Raw genomic sequence first — 15001 nt, forward strand, 5'->3', positions numbered from 1 at the left:
TCAAATAATTTATTGTATAACTTTTCAGAATTTATTCGTCAGATACTTATTCTTTTAATTCTATAAAATATATACTCTCACTTAGATGTAGTCTCTTCTAACTTTGGAAAAAAAACACTAGACTCGTCTACGCTAAAATTCAGTTTCACCGTAGGACTTTCACCCTCCTCGGCTAATCTGTAACTCTTAATGCTTGCCCCCTCAAAGTTATATTTAAGAGTCAATTTTGGCTCCTCGGACACTTTATCTCCTCTCGCCTTCATCTGACGTGCTATGATTTGCGAAAGCAACGGTGGCAGATCTGTCGTTCTAGGCAAGATTTTCTCCTCTGGCGACTTGTTGTTCTCGAGATACAAATGCTCCTGATCCTTGGGTACCAACATATAATCAGCCTTGTAAGTCGCAGAGTCCATCTGAACAGGTTTTGGGCTTTTCAAACCGCGGAAAACTCTCTCGACAAGTACTATGACTTTACGGTCGGTCTAAAATAAATCATGTCAGAATATGTTGCGATATAAGCAGTATCATTGACATTATTTTTGATTAATACTCACATGAGGCTTGTCGGGCGGGGGCATCGCTGCGACTTTCAGTATCTTCATGTAACAGGGCTCGGGATACCTTTGGAAGCGATTCCTTATCACGAGCCTCCCGACACCGAAGTCCTTCAAATTTCCCAGAATCTCCCATAAGGGTTTCCCCTTAAAATCTGTCGTGCGACCGATGAATTTTATGGGCATCGTAACCGGTGAAATTGGCGTTAATTTGCAAGAAATCGTCGACCGGATTTTTCTCTGCTCGATTGACTTGACATATGAAGTCACTTCGTCTTGTCAACGATAGCTTCTATTATTCGTGAGACACGATATCAGGAGTAAAGTCTATTTCATCGAAAATCACGTCTATTGGAAATAGTAATAAATAATACGACGAGAGAGGTTGGATTAATGTATCTTTTCTTAATTCGAAGAGCGACCGCAAGATGGCGCTAATAATCGCAAATGTATCTTCGGACATCCCCGGATAGGCTCGGCCATGTTCGGCGATTCAAACTTATAAGGAAAGGCAGTGTCTCTTTTATAGGTCAAAAAAATAATCCTGAAGAAAGTTATTTGCAGAATTTCTCGTAAAAGTTTCCAGATTTTCTATAAATAATTCTAAAACTTTCTCGGAAATTAATTTTAAGATTTTCTATACGAATTGACACACTTTTCAAAAATCTTCAGAGGAGGAATGATTTCAGAGAAAGATTTTTGAAAAGTCAATTCGTATAGAAAATCTTAAAATTTCCGAGAAAGTTTTAGAATTATTTATAGAAAATCTGAAAACTTTTACGAGAAATTCTACAAATAATTTTCTTCAGATTTATTTTGACTTAAAAAGAAACACTTGCATACCTTCCCTTATTTCATATTTTTATTTTCGTAAATGAATTTTGTTAGAATTTCTTATGTATATAAATATTAAATATTCTGAGATTTTTTATTTTATAATTTTTTTAAATAATATTAAAAAATTTGAATAAAATTTATATATTTTTTTAAAGGATGTTTTGTACCTATTTTCAAAATATTGAGAATTTAATGAAAATTGTATAGAATGTCCACATATGTTTAGAATCTTCAGTACAATTTTTAAATCGATTCAATAAAGCGTTCACAAGTTATAAGGATTTTAATTTGCACCGAATTAACATGTGTTCTTATGGGAAACGTATTAACCACGTCGATTCAAATGACAAAAACACATGGAAATAATATTCAGAATTTGTTTAAAATTTGCAAAAGTTTAGATACAGAGGAAATATTTGGTCAAATAATATTATACAAGTACTAACTGGTTAAAAAGATATTAAATATAATTCAATGAAGTTAGCCATGTATCTGTCACAAGGCGAAATTCTCTGCCAAAAGTTAATCATTTCGATTAACAAAATTCGGAATATTTTAATAAAAACGCAATAAATATTAAAAAATACATCTCTGCACTGTAGCTAATTGTAAGATCAAATTGTAATATTCCACATACAATTTCTTACTCAAAATACACCAAAAGTGGATATTCGTCAATATTGATTTTCAGCTACTTTTCGCTGGGATGATACATACAAAACATCCTTAAATTTTCTTCATAAATTTTTTAAAAAATTATTTTAATCATTAATAACATAATAATTTTTAATTATTTAAAATTTTTTTTTTATTTATAAGATTTTGTAGAAAGAGAATGAGGGAACAGAGAAAAGATATGTATTTTTTTATATGGTTATTAAGGGGATGAAATCATATAAAAAATACGTATCCCTTTCTTGAAAAATATCAGTTTTTATATTTTTGAATGAATATTATCGAATCGAAAAAAGAGACGAAAAAAAGTTTCAAATAAAAATTCTATTATTCTGATTTTTAACGTATTTTTTAATAATGCAATCAGATTTTTCGAAAATGTCATATTTTTCGAAATTCTCCTGCCCATCCCCAATTTTCTTGAAAAATTTGATTGCACTTGTTGCACCGCGAAGTAGCGAAAATTGAATGTTTCACGGAGAAAAATGATTATTTATCTTACACTTCTCTTAAAATTCTCTTATGATTAATTATTTTTGCGGCAATTATTAATTGCAGGAAAATTCTATAGATACTCCTCGACAGAGATCAAAGTTACACACCGAGAGACAAAAGAGGGGAAGTATACACATGTGTATTGTATGATAATTATTTATATTATAATTTATTTATATTATATTATAAATTGAGATAAATATATAAGCTTGCAAAGAAAATGCATTACTCAACGATCCGAACACTCGAATCATATTTCGCGAATTATATGCGTGTATTAGTGTTAATGGGCGCAGAAATATAATTTGACACACGCGATCTAGATTTCTCTTATTCATTATGTACAATAAGTTAGATATTTAAATAAAAGAAAATGCTTAATCTAAACGAATAGAAACATAAGTTATTTAAATTATATATATATATATATATATATATATATCTCTTTTTTAAAATGGCGATTCCTAACAAAATTTGCTCGCACAAAAAGAAAATTTCCAGCAAACATCAAATAACAGTTATATAACTGTTAGCTATAATTTATTAATTTATTAATTACATAACATGTAACAATTATATGGGAACACTTGAATGGGAAATTACAACTAACACAATTATATAAATTATAAATGTTACTTGCTGTTTGCTGGGTTCACATTTCAAAATATAAATATAATATAAGTATATAAATATATCTCTCTCTTGTGTCTTTCTCTACGATCGTAATTGAAATGTCCCGAGTTGTCGAAATCACTGACAGAATTTTACGCATCGGGACGACAAAAGACTGCTCGATCTCGCGAAACTTGATGAGAGAATCCGTCAAATTTTTTTTTTTACGCGATCGAAATTTTTTTTTTACTCATCGATCAATTTTTCTCCCCTAGTAGTCGACGATCTGACGGATCCAGTCGAGATAATGGGAGACGCGCGTGTAAACTCCGGGGACGCCGGCCTCACCGCAGCCGATGCCCCAGGAAACCACCCCGGTCAGTTGCCATCGACCGTGATGCTCGCAGACCATTGGGCCACCACCGTCGCCCTTGCAAGCGTCCTTGCCCTCCTCGCCACCGGCGCAGACGAAGCCAGGATGCAGGTTGAAGCTGGGCCCGAGCCGCGTCCGTCTCATCTGCTGCTCGCAGACGCGATTGTTCACCACAGGTACATCCACCTCCTTCAGTATATTCTGATACTTGCCGTAGTCGCCGAAGGCGTCCTTGCCCCAGCCGGTGGTCCAACATCTGTCACGCATCGTAATTTGTTGTTAGATTTCAATGGAGACGTGCTTACGTCTTTTTATAAACATATTTGGCCTGAATTCACAGTTATTTTATTTTTAACAGAGGATTTTTAGATGGATTAATTGTGCACAATCTTTTTATCACTCTTTTTAATTAATTTTATTGATGTGTGCTACTAATAATATTATTTTAGTAGTAATTAAATGAATCGTCATATGACTTATATTATAAGTTAAAAAATTAATGAGAAAATTATTATGAAAATTAATACATGATTAGTTTAATAATATTTATCACACGCTTTAATATTTTAAAATTTATCAAATTTAATTTATAGGAATTCTTAATAGTATGTATAATAATATACTTAATTTTAAAATATAAAGTATTTTAAATTTATCAATGAAAGTACTTTGAGAATACAAATTTTGCGATTATTTTTTAATCTCTAAATGCTAGACTCTTACAAAATTCTTTTTCATATCGTGATAAATTATTTTTCTAACAAATTTAAGTTAAAAGATTTGAATTTATCAATTCTGAATTTTTAATTCGCGCACTGAGAAAAACTCTGATTGCATTAATTAGAATTCTGGTAAATTGAACCAATATGTCTGTTGGAAAATGGACGAACCAGAATTTTTGTAGGAATTACCAGATGAATCTGATTAATCTCTTTCTGTTAAATTTACCAAATTTTTTGATTATAATTATAATTAATATATGATTCGTTTAATAATATTTATCACATGCTTTATGATACGAATATGATGACTAATATTTGAAAATTTATCGAATTTAATTTATAGGAATTCTTAATAGTATGTGTAATAAGTAATAATATACTTAATTTTAAAATATAAAGTATTTTAAATTTATCAATGAAAGTATTTTTGAGAATATAAATTTTGCGATTATTTTTTAATCTCTAAATGCTAGTCTCTTACAAAATTTTTTTTCATATCGTGATAAATTATTTTTCTAATAAATTTAAATTAAAAAAATTTTTTCTAATAAAATTTTTTCTAAAAATTTTTTCTAATAAATTTAAATTAAAAAAATTCTAAATTTTTAATTCGTGCACTGAGAAAAAAATCTGGTTGCATTAATTAGAATTCTGGTAGATTTAATCAGTATGTCTGTTGGAAAATGGATGAACCAGAATTCTTGTAGAAATTATCAGATGAATCTGATTAATTTCTTTCTGTTAAATTTATCAAATTTTCATTAATAATACTAAACTCGTCAGCACCAAGTCGTCTGAAATTTTTTCCATCTAATCTCGAAAGTCTAATATTAAGTTTAATATTCTGAATTCCAACAAGATTATTAGATAAATTCAATCCAATTATTGAAATCCAATTTATTCAATCCATTTATTGAATAAATTATTTTAAATTCAGTTTGTTAGAAATTAAACTGATAAACAGTGATGCAAGAAGAGGATGCATCAAACACACACAATCAAAGAGCTAGCGTCCTCTTTCTGACACTACTGCTCGTAAGAGAAAAAAAATATACTTTGGATTTAATATTAATACTAATTCTTTATATACATTTCATGACAAATATTGAATACGAGTTAAGTTAAGAGTGGCAAGCAAAGAAATTAATGTAACAATAAATTTTATAGATCCAACCAGAAAATACTAACCAAATCTTTATAGTAAAATCTATTAAACGTTCTAGCTATAAAAAATCGAGTCTTATCATGATAACTAAAAATTCTTGTTTGATTTAACCAAAATGCCTTCAATCATATACGTCTTGTTGGTACAATCAAACGATTTTTCTCAGTGCGATAATAATCCCTTGTAATTCGCGACTCGCATTTTGTAGATTGGGGAGGAAACGTACCTTGCTCCTGAGAAGTCATTGTGTTTGTCCGGCAGACAGGCTGCGCTAATGTGAGGATTCTTTCCGAAATCGACGTCGTGGTCCAGTTTGAGAATGGCGATGTCGTTTGCGAGAGTACCGGCATAAAATTCGGGATGCACGTAAACGCTGACGATGTCGCGTTCTATGTAGGGGTAGAATTCGACGTCGTGATTCACGTCCCATTCGCCCAATCGAGCGCGAAGATCACGACCGGCGTGAGTCTTCACGCAATGTGCGGCGGTGATGATGTGACGCGATGAAATCAATGTCCCTCCGCAGACGTAGACGCTTTCGGTAGGATCCTTCTTCAGGATAGCAACTTGCCACGGATATTCACCTGAGGAATTGCGCGATTTATATAATAGAATATTATATTTTATAATTAAATATTATTTTTAATTTTATAACATTATTAAAACAATTTAATATATATTCAATATTGTATGAAATAATATAATACACGTACAAATTAATATTTCATCTAGAAAATTTATAAAATATGTCGTATAAAAGCTTTTAAAGCTTTTAAAATTCAATTAACAAATTTAATTAATATTGTTGAAATTTGATATAATATTTAATATAATATTTTTATATTTATAATAATAATAGCTGTTCTTTTGGTGTAGGCACGGAAGTGCCCTTCGATTTTGATGAGCTTTTAATATGTTGTTTTCTAGACAAAGATAAGGGACACGTATTTTGCCCATACGTGTCTAGGGGATAAAACACCCCTTTGAAAAAAATCAGTTTTTTTTCTTTCGAGATGAATATTTCAGAAACTTTAAGAGATAAAAAAAATTTTTATATTAAAAGTTAGACTGCTTCAAGAGTACTTTACGACAACAACAAAAAGATTTTTTACACACACATATCATTAAGGATGTGTATGTACAATCCCAGCAAAAAGTAGCTGAAAATCAATATTGACGAATATCCACTTTAGATGTATTTTAAATATGAGAAATTGTGTGGAATATTACAATTTGATTTTAGCTAGAGTGCAGAGATGTATTTTTTAATATTTATTGCGTTTTTACTGAAATATTCCGAATTTTGTTAATCGAAATGATCAACTTTTGGCAGAGAATTTCGCCTTGTGACAGATACATAGCTAACTTCATTGAATTATATTTAATATCTTTTTAACCAGTTAGTACTTGTATGATATTATTTGATCAAATATTTCTTCTGTATCTAAACTTTCGCAAATTTTAAACAAATTCTGAATATTATTTCCATGTGTTTTTGTCATTTGGATCGACGTGGTTATACGTTTCCTATAAGAACACATGTTAATTCGATGCAAATTAAAATCCGTACAACTTGTGAACGCTTTAGTGAATCGATTTAAAAATTGTACTGAAGATTCTAAACGTATGTAAAGACATTCTATACAATTTTCATTAAATTCTCAATATATTATCATATTTTGAAAATAGGTACGAAACATCCTTTAAAAAATATGAATTTTATTCAAATTTTTTAATATTATTTAAAAAAATTATAAAATAAAAAATCTCAGAATATTTAATGTTTACATACATAATAAATTCTAACAAAATTCATTTACGAAAATAAAAATATGAAATATGGGAAGGTATGTAAGTGTCTCTTTTTTTTAAGTCAAAATAATCCTGAAGAAAATTATTTGTAGAATTTCTCGTAAAAGTTTTCAGATTTTCTATAAATAATTCTAAAACTTGAATCGATTTAAAATTTATACTGAAGATTCTAAACATATGTAAGGACATTCTGTACAATTTTCATTAAATTCTCAATATTTTGAAAATAGGTACAAAACATCCTTAAAGTCTGTTTACAATCGAGAAAAGATAATATCCAATTAAACGTTTGCTATTCTTGAAAAGAAAAAAAAAATAGTAACTTTCTATCTCAATGAAATATCTTCCTAAAATATATTTTGCAAAATGTCCTTAACTCAGACAGATGGTCTCTTTCCTAGTAAACGCCATTCATTCGATGAATTGCATTAGGAATCACGTACCGAATTCAGAATCTCCATCGACGTAGACCGGGGTCTTGATGCGGCCATTGATGCCTTGTGTGTTCCTAACTCCGCATTGACCGGGTCGCGGGCGTGCTCCTATTATGTGCGATTTCTGGCAGCAGACGTGATGAGAACCGCAAACCGCCGGGCGTCCGTCGTATCGTCTCTGCAAATAGAAACAGGTCGGTTAATCGACGCTCCTCGAGTCGGGATTCGAAACGTCGCACGAGTTTTACTTATCGCATGTGCTCTCTTTTATCTGTACTATATGCAATGCCGGTTGGCGCTCAGTTTGACAGTCTCGTAAGTTCGCAGAGTCGGTATCACCACGGTGGTCGTCCTCTGTCATCCGCCGACAGCCTAATTACTTACGAAGCGGCTCTATCACCTATCACCAACCGATTAAAGCTGCTCGGCAAAGCGAGCGGACGGTCCTTACCTCTGACCCCGTTTCGTTAAACGTATCGCGTTTCCTTCTATCTGAGAAGGTAATCTTCCCACTCCGTCGTTCATCGGTTGAAGAATCCTTCGAGGACTGTCTATCTTTCGCGCGAGCGTTCCTATAGTAATCGTCCGAGTAATCGTCCGGATAATCGTAATCATCGTCGTCATTATCGTCTTTATCGTAGGAAGGATAATATCCGCCGTGAGGTTTGTGATACGTCGGATAGTGCTCGCCCTGGTGATGATGAACGCCGTAGGACGGATAGAACGGAGGTCTCGACGGATAATGATAGATCGGTTTCTCGTGATGCGTGTGATAATGGGGAGCGTAAACCGCGTCGTGTCCACCGTAATGCCCGCCGTATAGGCCGTACTTCTTGTAAGCCAGCAGATGGCCTAGTTTGTGAATAAGTCCTGGATTGGGTGTCACGTGGAGATTTACGTATGGCTTAACGACCTTCTCGCCGTACTCGTCTTTGGTAACTTGCACCGCTACGAGGGGATTCACGGAAACCGGACCTAGATTTATGCCCTGTCCACCAATTGGCCCATAGCCTGGCGTGTACCCCGGGATCCCCAGGGGATTACCAGGATGGGGCGCGATCGGACCACCGGTCTGCGGTAGGCCGAAGCTGACGCCCCAGGTCGGCTTGACGTTCAGTTTCGAGGTGTCCAGATTGTCCACCGTCAGTCTCTGCAACGAGAGAGAGTCGAACAAATTCACGTGGAGAACCGTAGAGCAGTCTCTATGTGTCTCCGTCTCTCGTTTCTTTTTTTTTTTTGTTTTTTTTTCGGAAGGATTAGTCACGTCGAGATTATAGGCCAGCTAGACTTTCTCGCTCGTTTTTCGCTCCCCTCGCTCGCGCTTTGTTAGAAGTGTTTGTTTGACCCAGATCACACGAGTTTCGATGTCCCTTGTTACGGCGACTTCTAATTTATTGATTCTAATTCGTCTAATTGCATGGTTGCATCTAGGACGAATCGACCGACTGAGCGTGTCAAACTGAGTGACGTGTTAGAACGGTAACGCATACATATAATGGCATGCATTTTCCACATGTCCGATAATTCAATCGATGAGCCGAGCTTTCGGTGTGGTTCGATTAGTTAATTTGATTTAAATTTAACTTTAATCTCTCGATAGTTTCAATTCAAATTTAGATATTATCTTTATCCGAATATATTAGTAGCACGGCGAATACAGGGTGTCACTTAATTGGCGCTCGCTATTTATATAGTGATATTCCTCGTGGAAAACTGAGTCGAAAAGTCCTGAACCATTTTTTTCTATAATGCTTAATAAAGCGGTAATTATCGAGTAAAGTTGCGCCAATAAGCACCGATCTTTAGCCTCCTTAATGAAATTTTCTTTAAGGAAACGCTTTTAACGGAAAAAATATGATTTTTAATACAAAATAAAGTTTTTCGCATTATAGAAGAAAAAAATGGTTTAAAAAAAAATGGTTTCAAATTTTTTTCATTATAGGTTAGGTTAGGTTAGGTTAGGTTCATTATAGAAAAAAATGGTTCAGGACTTGTCGACTCAGTTTTCTACGAGGGGAATATCGCTATATAAAGTGGGCGCCAATTAAGTGACACCCTATATAAATCGAGAGGCTTAATAATTTACACTTCTTCGAAACATCGATTGCCACATCATCCTCTCGAAACTTACAAGAAAAGCGAGAAAGAGTCCGAGTCGACTTACTTCTTCTATCTGCTTGTTGTCCTTCTTGAGAGCGTGCTTGACATCCCTGCGATTCCGTTTTGTAACTTTCGCCTCGGCTTCCTTCGTCTGCTCGTTTCTCGCCTGTTCGATCTGCTCAGTCTCGTTTGCTCCCTTAGGCACTCGCACGACGCTCATAGTGCCGTTTCCATCGGTGATCACTACCTCGACGGTTTCGGCCTCGATGTCCTTGTCAAGATTGCGCGGATCAATTGCCAGGTAGAGATCGTCCTTGCGGCCCACGTGATTGTTCGTGGCGCATTGATCGTACGGTACGCACACGCAATCCTCATAGGACGCGGCACCATAGTTGCTATCACCGTTGTTGAACTGATAATCGTTATTCAGGAAATTACCGTTACCCGCGAACTGATTATTGGAACCATATTGTCCGCTGAACTGCTTGCCATTCGGCTTTTCGTAAACGGGATAACGATTAGCGTAGCCCTTCTCGGAGGAGACAGACGGACCGCTGTTGCTCGCGGATGTTTTGATCTTGAACGCTTTCTTGTAATCCTCGAAATCGTTGAACGAGCTGCCATAAGTACCCCCGTTTCCGTAGCCATAGTTGCCCAGTCCTCCGCCACCAGCGAGCACAGGAGACGATGGGATTACAACGGGATTGGATGCGATGCCAGAGTTTACGCTAGTTTCTCCGTGATGATAATGATGGTGAACGTGTTGCTGAACTCCCGAGGAGCCCGGTTGATGCAGAACTACCTGTTTCTTGTCGATGAACTTGTCCTCGAAGTCATGTTCAATATCGCTAGATTCGTATATAGGTTTGGACGCGAATGGAGGAGGGAAAGCGGGTTTCTTGTATCCAGGATAAGGTCCAACGAAGCCAGTTGGGGGCCTACCAAACGTCGGTCCTGGTCCAGGATACACGTTGGGTCCCAATGGAGAGCCGAAACTTGGAGGCAGTGGCACTGGTTTCGCGGGGCCGTAAGGCCTTTTGACGGGTACAGCCGGAAGTGGACGGCCCACCGGCTTAATAGTCACCGGTTGAGCGTAAATGACGTCGTGTGGATAAATGTCGCGATGTGGGGAATAGTAAGGACGCCGTCCTTCCGTGTCCTCGCACTATAAGGAAATGGATACGTTGTTAGAAACGGACTTAAGTCACATTGGAAACCAGGATTTAATAGATAAATCGTAGTTTGCAAGAACGTTTAAGAATCGACATGTGACTTTCAGCTATAAAGAAAGAGAGAAAAGACACACTTTGGGTATTAATATTTTTATTACTTATAAAAAGCACTATTTTTTTATACAACTTACGTTGATTAAACCGAAAGAGCAGAGTTTGTCCTTGATGTAGGTGCGCGCGATGGTATCGTTGCCAAGTTGAAGGGCATTTTTTACATCAGGATCAGAGTAGATTTCTTCGTAACCCTCGAGATCGCGACCCTGTCGATTGGATACGAGAATGTTGTCGATTACAGATTCAATCTGTAATTAAGCAACATCTTAGGAATATCCTAAACGCCAAATTTGATATTTGCAAAACTTCATTTTAATTGTAATCAAACGTTTGGTTTAATATTAAAAGTATCGCGCAATCCTTACCGATTGTTCACTGAGTACTTGGGCGACTCCGCTGGCGCCTGATTGAATATTCGCGTTATGTACCAACGATTGTTGCAATTCCTTCTGTTGCGTATCGGGGGCGTCGAACGTGACGGGATGATATTTCTCTTGTTCCTCGGTTGAGACTTGAATTGAGTCTTGGTTCTTCCATGGTTGCCATTGTTGCGAGGAGTCACTCGGCGTTTCATACACTTGAGTACAAAGTGCCCCGTTTGCTATTGCCAAGCAAGCTATCAGGATGAAATGCGTCCTCATCCTGTAATGAATAACGAGAGAGACCTACTTTTACGTGCCATTTTTTAATCTTGCGATCATGAATATCATGAGGAAGCTTTCTTTTCAATGTTATCTTTTTACAAATCTCACCATAATCTATCATCTTATCAAACCTATAACAGATTATATTTTATCATATCATTTCCTTATCCTTTTTCATAATTTATATTGATAAAGTTTTATTAAATAAATAAATTATAAATATTATATAAATATATATTATATAAATATTATATTAATATATAATATTAATATATATATTATATAAATATTATAAAAATATTATATAAATATTATAAAAATATTATAAAAATATTATATAAATATTATATAAATATTTTTCGAGATTTTGTATCTCAGAATCTATTGTTTTAATTTAATTTGACGCCTTAATCCTTTTATTACGTTTTTTTATCAGTTTTTCGCCACTGTTTAGTCTTGACGCAAAGCCCTTTGAGATTTTCTATTCCCCAATTACCGTGAGAATCTCTCTACAATTTCTCCGTGAGTGCCAGCTGCGATTCCACGTGAAAGTGTATCTCACCTTTCTCCATTTGGTTTTATTGTATGTACTGCGACCGCGATACTCGATATATCTCGGGTCAATATCGGATTTTGTGTGAACAAGACACATTTTTGGCATAAATTATCCATCTAAAATTTCAATCCACCTTGAGATCCTTCGATATCTTTCATTGTTCGTAAAGATAAGTTTTATTGTTTACTGGAGGAACAATCTCATCCACGCGTAGATAGCAATTTCCGGTAATGACCTAGAAACCGGATCGGTTAAAGTCATCTTGCATGAAGACGCGTGTAATTTATAAGACACAGATGGGACCAACGAAAGCGAGAGGAAGTTGGGTGAAAGTCGTTTAACCGGTTCGTACAATCATGACATTTCTTGTTCATCTCTCCCTTAGGTATATCTCATTCGTTCCGAAATCATTTTGCGGCCATGGGGAAAGCAATTGCGTAACAAATGCACGTTTGTAAGATGATTTGAATTTTGAAATGAAATAAAAAAGCAATCTAATCGTTCGTATACGATTTAAATCACTCAAAATTTGACTTGTTTGAAAATTGTTAATATTTTTTTATCATGAATAAAGAAATATGTATTAAATATGTATTAATATTTTTTTATTATGAATAAAGAAATATGTATTAAAAACTTTAAATTAATTTTTTTTCAAATTCTCATCATTTTTATTCGAATTAAACTATGTTTTTTATTTTGATTGTGTGTAAGGCCTTTTTAAAAAATAAAATTTAAACAAGACTTATAAAGTGCCAAAAATATTTAAATTTACAAATAAAATAATGTTTATAAAAAATTTGTATATTGTTTCTTTCTTTATAATTGATTGATACGCTAACCTTAGAGAGGAACCGTCACATTTGGCGAAGATATACATAACATAGTGGACGCATCTTTCATTTATCGCCTACGACAGTGAAAGTGGTTACGTGTTGTGTACGCGCGGACACTTGTAATTTTTTACTTTTCACTTGCCTTGACATCTGATTAAAGTGCCGATCCCTGTATATTGATATTTTTTATATTCATGAATAAAACTTCCTTCAATCGCGAATGACGCAGTTGGTTTTATTTATACCATCTCTCGATGCTTGTTATAATAATTATTTTAAAGTAGGTCGAGATAGGAAAACCATTATATCGTCATAAATCAATCGACTCACTCACAATTTGACTTGTTTGAAATTTTTAGTATTTTTAAATTATGAATAAAGAAATATGTATTAAATTTAACTTTAGATTAATTTTTCTTCAAATTGTCATCATTTTTATTCGAATTAAACTGTTTTTTTATTTTGATCGTGTGTAAGACTTTTTTAAAAAATAAAATTTAAACAAGACTTATAAAGTGCAAGAAATATTTAAATTTACAAATAAAATAATATTTATAAAAAATTTGTATATTGTTTCTTTCTTTTCATCTGTGATTGAATGAAACAATAATTGATCGTAAATAGCGATATCTTTAAATATTTATGTAAAGCTAAATGTAAAGATGATTTGGGTCAGATATATGCCTGACAAATCTGAATACGGACAAAGCAAAGGCGGTATATTTAAATAAGAGAAAGTTTTCTATAAAGATGGAACGTGCGTAGGCGATGCCTTTTCATTCCCATTTTTAACAAAGCACGCATATCTTATATTTTATGATATACATATATATATATATATATATATATATATATATATATATATATATGCGCATTTAAAAAAAAAAATAAACATCGGAGAAATCGTTGTTTAATATAAATCGTCTGTTGAACAAACAGTAATGAAAATATAAATATTATATTGTCAATCGGTATAAATATTGCTTGTTTATCAAGCTCGAAAAATTATTGTTTTCTCTGAAAATAAATAATATTTCCATCAAGTTAAACAACAAATTGCTCTATAATCCAACATGAGTTTCCACATTTAGTTTTTACAATCTACATTTCGTAATTAAAAATATTATAATTTCGAAAATTTGACTGTCATAATTGAAACAATTACTCGCATATATATTATTATATACTTGTTATATTACAATCATATTTATTGTCATATCCGGTTATTGTTTTGCAGAATCAATTTTACATTTAATGGAACAATTCATAAATATTAATCCAAATGTACATACAATGAAAAATGTATCATTTGTTAATATTTTTGTCTCAAAAGCTATATGCATAGAGATACTTTCGAAATTTTTATATATTTTTAAAATATTAAATTTTATTTTTTTTCTCTAGAGGAAAAAAGAAGAAAAGCAAAAGGGATAATTCCTTATTAATGCTACTTATGTAAAATATCAAAACGATTTATTGCTAAATAATATCAGAACGATTTATTGTTAAATGTTCGAAAATACATACCTGACTGTTGTCTGCGGATGCACTCGCGATAAACTGATTTTCTCGAGCGGTTTCACGTCTTGGACTCTCGCTCTCTAACCGAACACTTTCTCCGTGCACGACGTCGCCGTCTGTGCTTTTACCCAAGTCGCCTCGAACCTTATATACACGTCCCTTTCGGGGATGCTGGGCCACCGTTCAAACTATCGGTGGGGTAAATTCGTGAGTCATTTCATAGACGAACATCCGTCTTGCGATGCTTCTTTTGGAGGACGAAACGAAGAAGAGTGGGAAAAGGTACAAACTTGAGCAATAGAACGCGTGTCCAAAATGTTATCCTTATCTTTTTGTTGCATAGAAAAGCTAAAAGTTTATTGTGCTTTATGCACGCAGC

At 33.9% G+C, this 15001-nt stretch overlaps 1 protein-coding gene across 2 annotated transcripts; it reads right to left on the reverse strand.

Moving 5' to 3' along the window:
- Window positions 1-8: 8 nt before the first annotated feature.
- Window positions 9-14744, reverse strand: LOC105258943. 2 transcript variants are annotated; one of them, XM_011270540.2, is made up of 10 exons: window positions 14629-14744; window positions 11431-11707; window positions 11143-11313; window positions 9844-10944; window positions 8131-8829; window positions 7689-7857; window positions 5660-6017; window positions 3457-3802; window positions 555-806; window positions 9-482 (listed from the first exon to the last, which is right to left on the reverse strand). In XM_011270540.2, exons 2-10 carry the CDS (start codon window positions 11704-11706, stop codon window positions 78-80), a joined length of 3777 nt encoding a protein of 1258 aa, XP_011268842.2. In that variant the 5' UTR covers window position 11707; window positions 14629-14744; the 3' UTR covers window positions 9-77. The 2 variants fall into 2 exon arrangements, with proteins under 2 accessions (XP_011268842.2, XP_011268849.1); XM_011270547.3 differs by lacking the exons at window positions 9-482; window positions 555-806 and having other exon boundaries at window positions 3120-3802; window positions 11143-11271.
- Window positions 14745-15001: the final 257 nt, after the last annotated feature.

The sequence above is a fragment of the Camponotus floridanus genome, unplaced genomic scaffold (genome assembly GCF_003227725.1).
Source record: "Camponotus floridanus strain SB8 unplaced genomic scaffold, Cflo_v7.5 scaffold79, whole genome shotgun sequence".
In the NCBI taxonomy this organism is placed as follows: domain Eukaryota; kingdom Metazoa; phylum Arthropoda; class Insecta; order Hymenoptera; family Formicidae; genus Camponotus; species Camponotus floridanus.

Bases quoted from the DNA above. Each gene is read 5' to 3' on its own strand.
- LOC105258943 (XM_011270540.2), bottom strand. From the start codon at position 11,706: ATGAGGACGCATTTCATCCTGATAGCTTGCTTGGCAATAGCAAACGGG. The intron at 807-3,456 runs GTCGACTACTAG...TCATATGTCAAG, and splicing joins TCGACTGGATCCGTCAGATC to TCAATCGAGCAGAGAAAAAT. The intron at 483-554 runs GTGAGTATTAAT...GATTTATTTTAG, and splicing joins CCCCGCCCGACAAGCCTCAT to ACCGACCGTAAAGTCATAGT.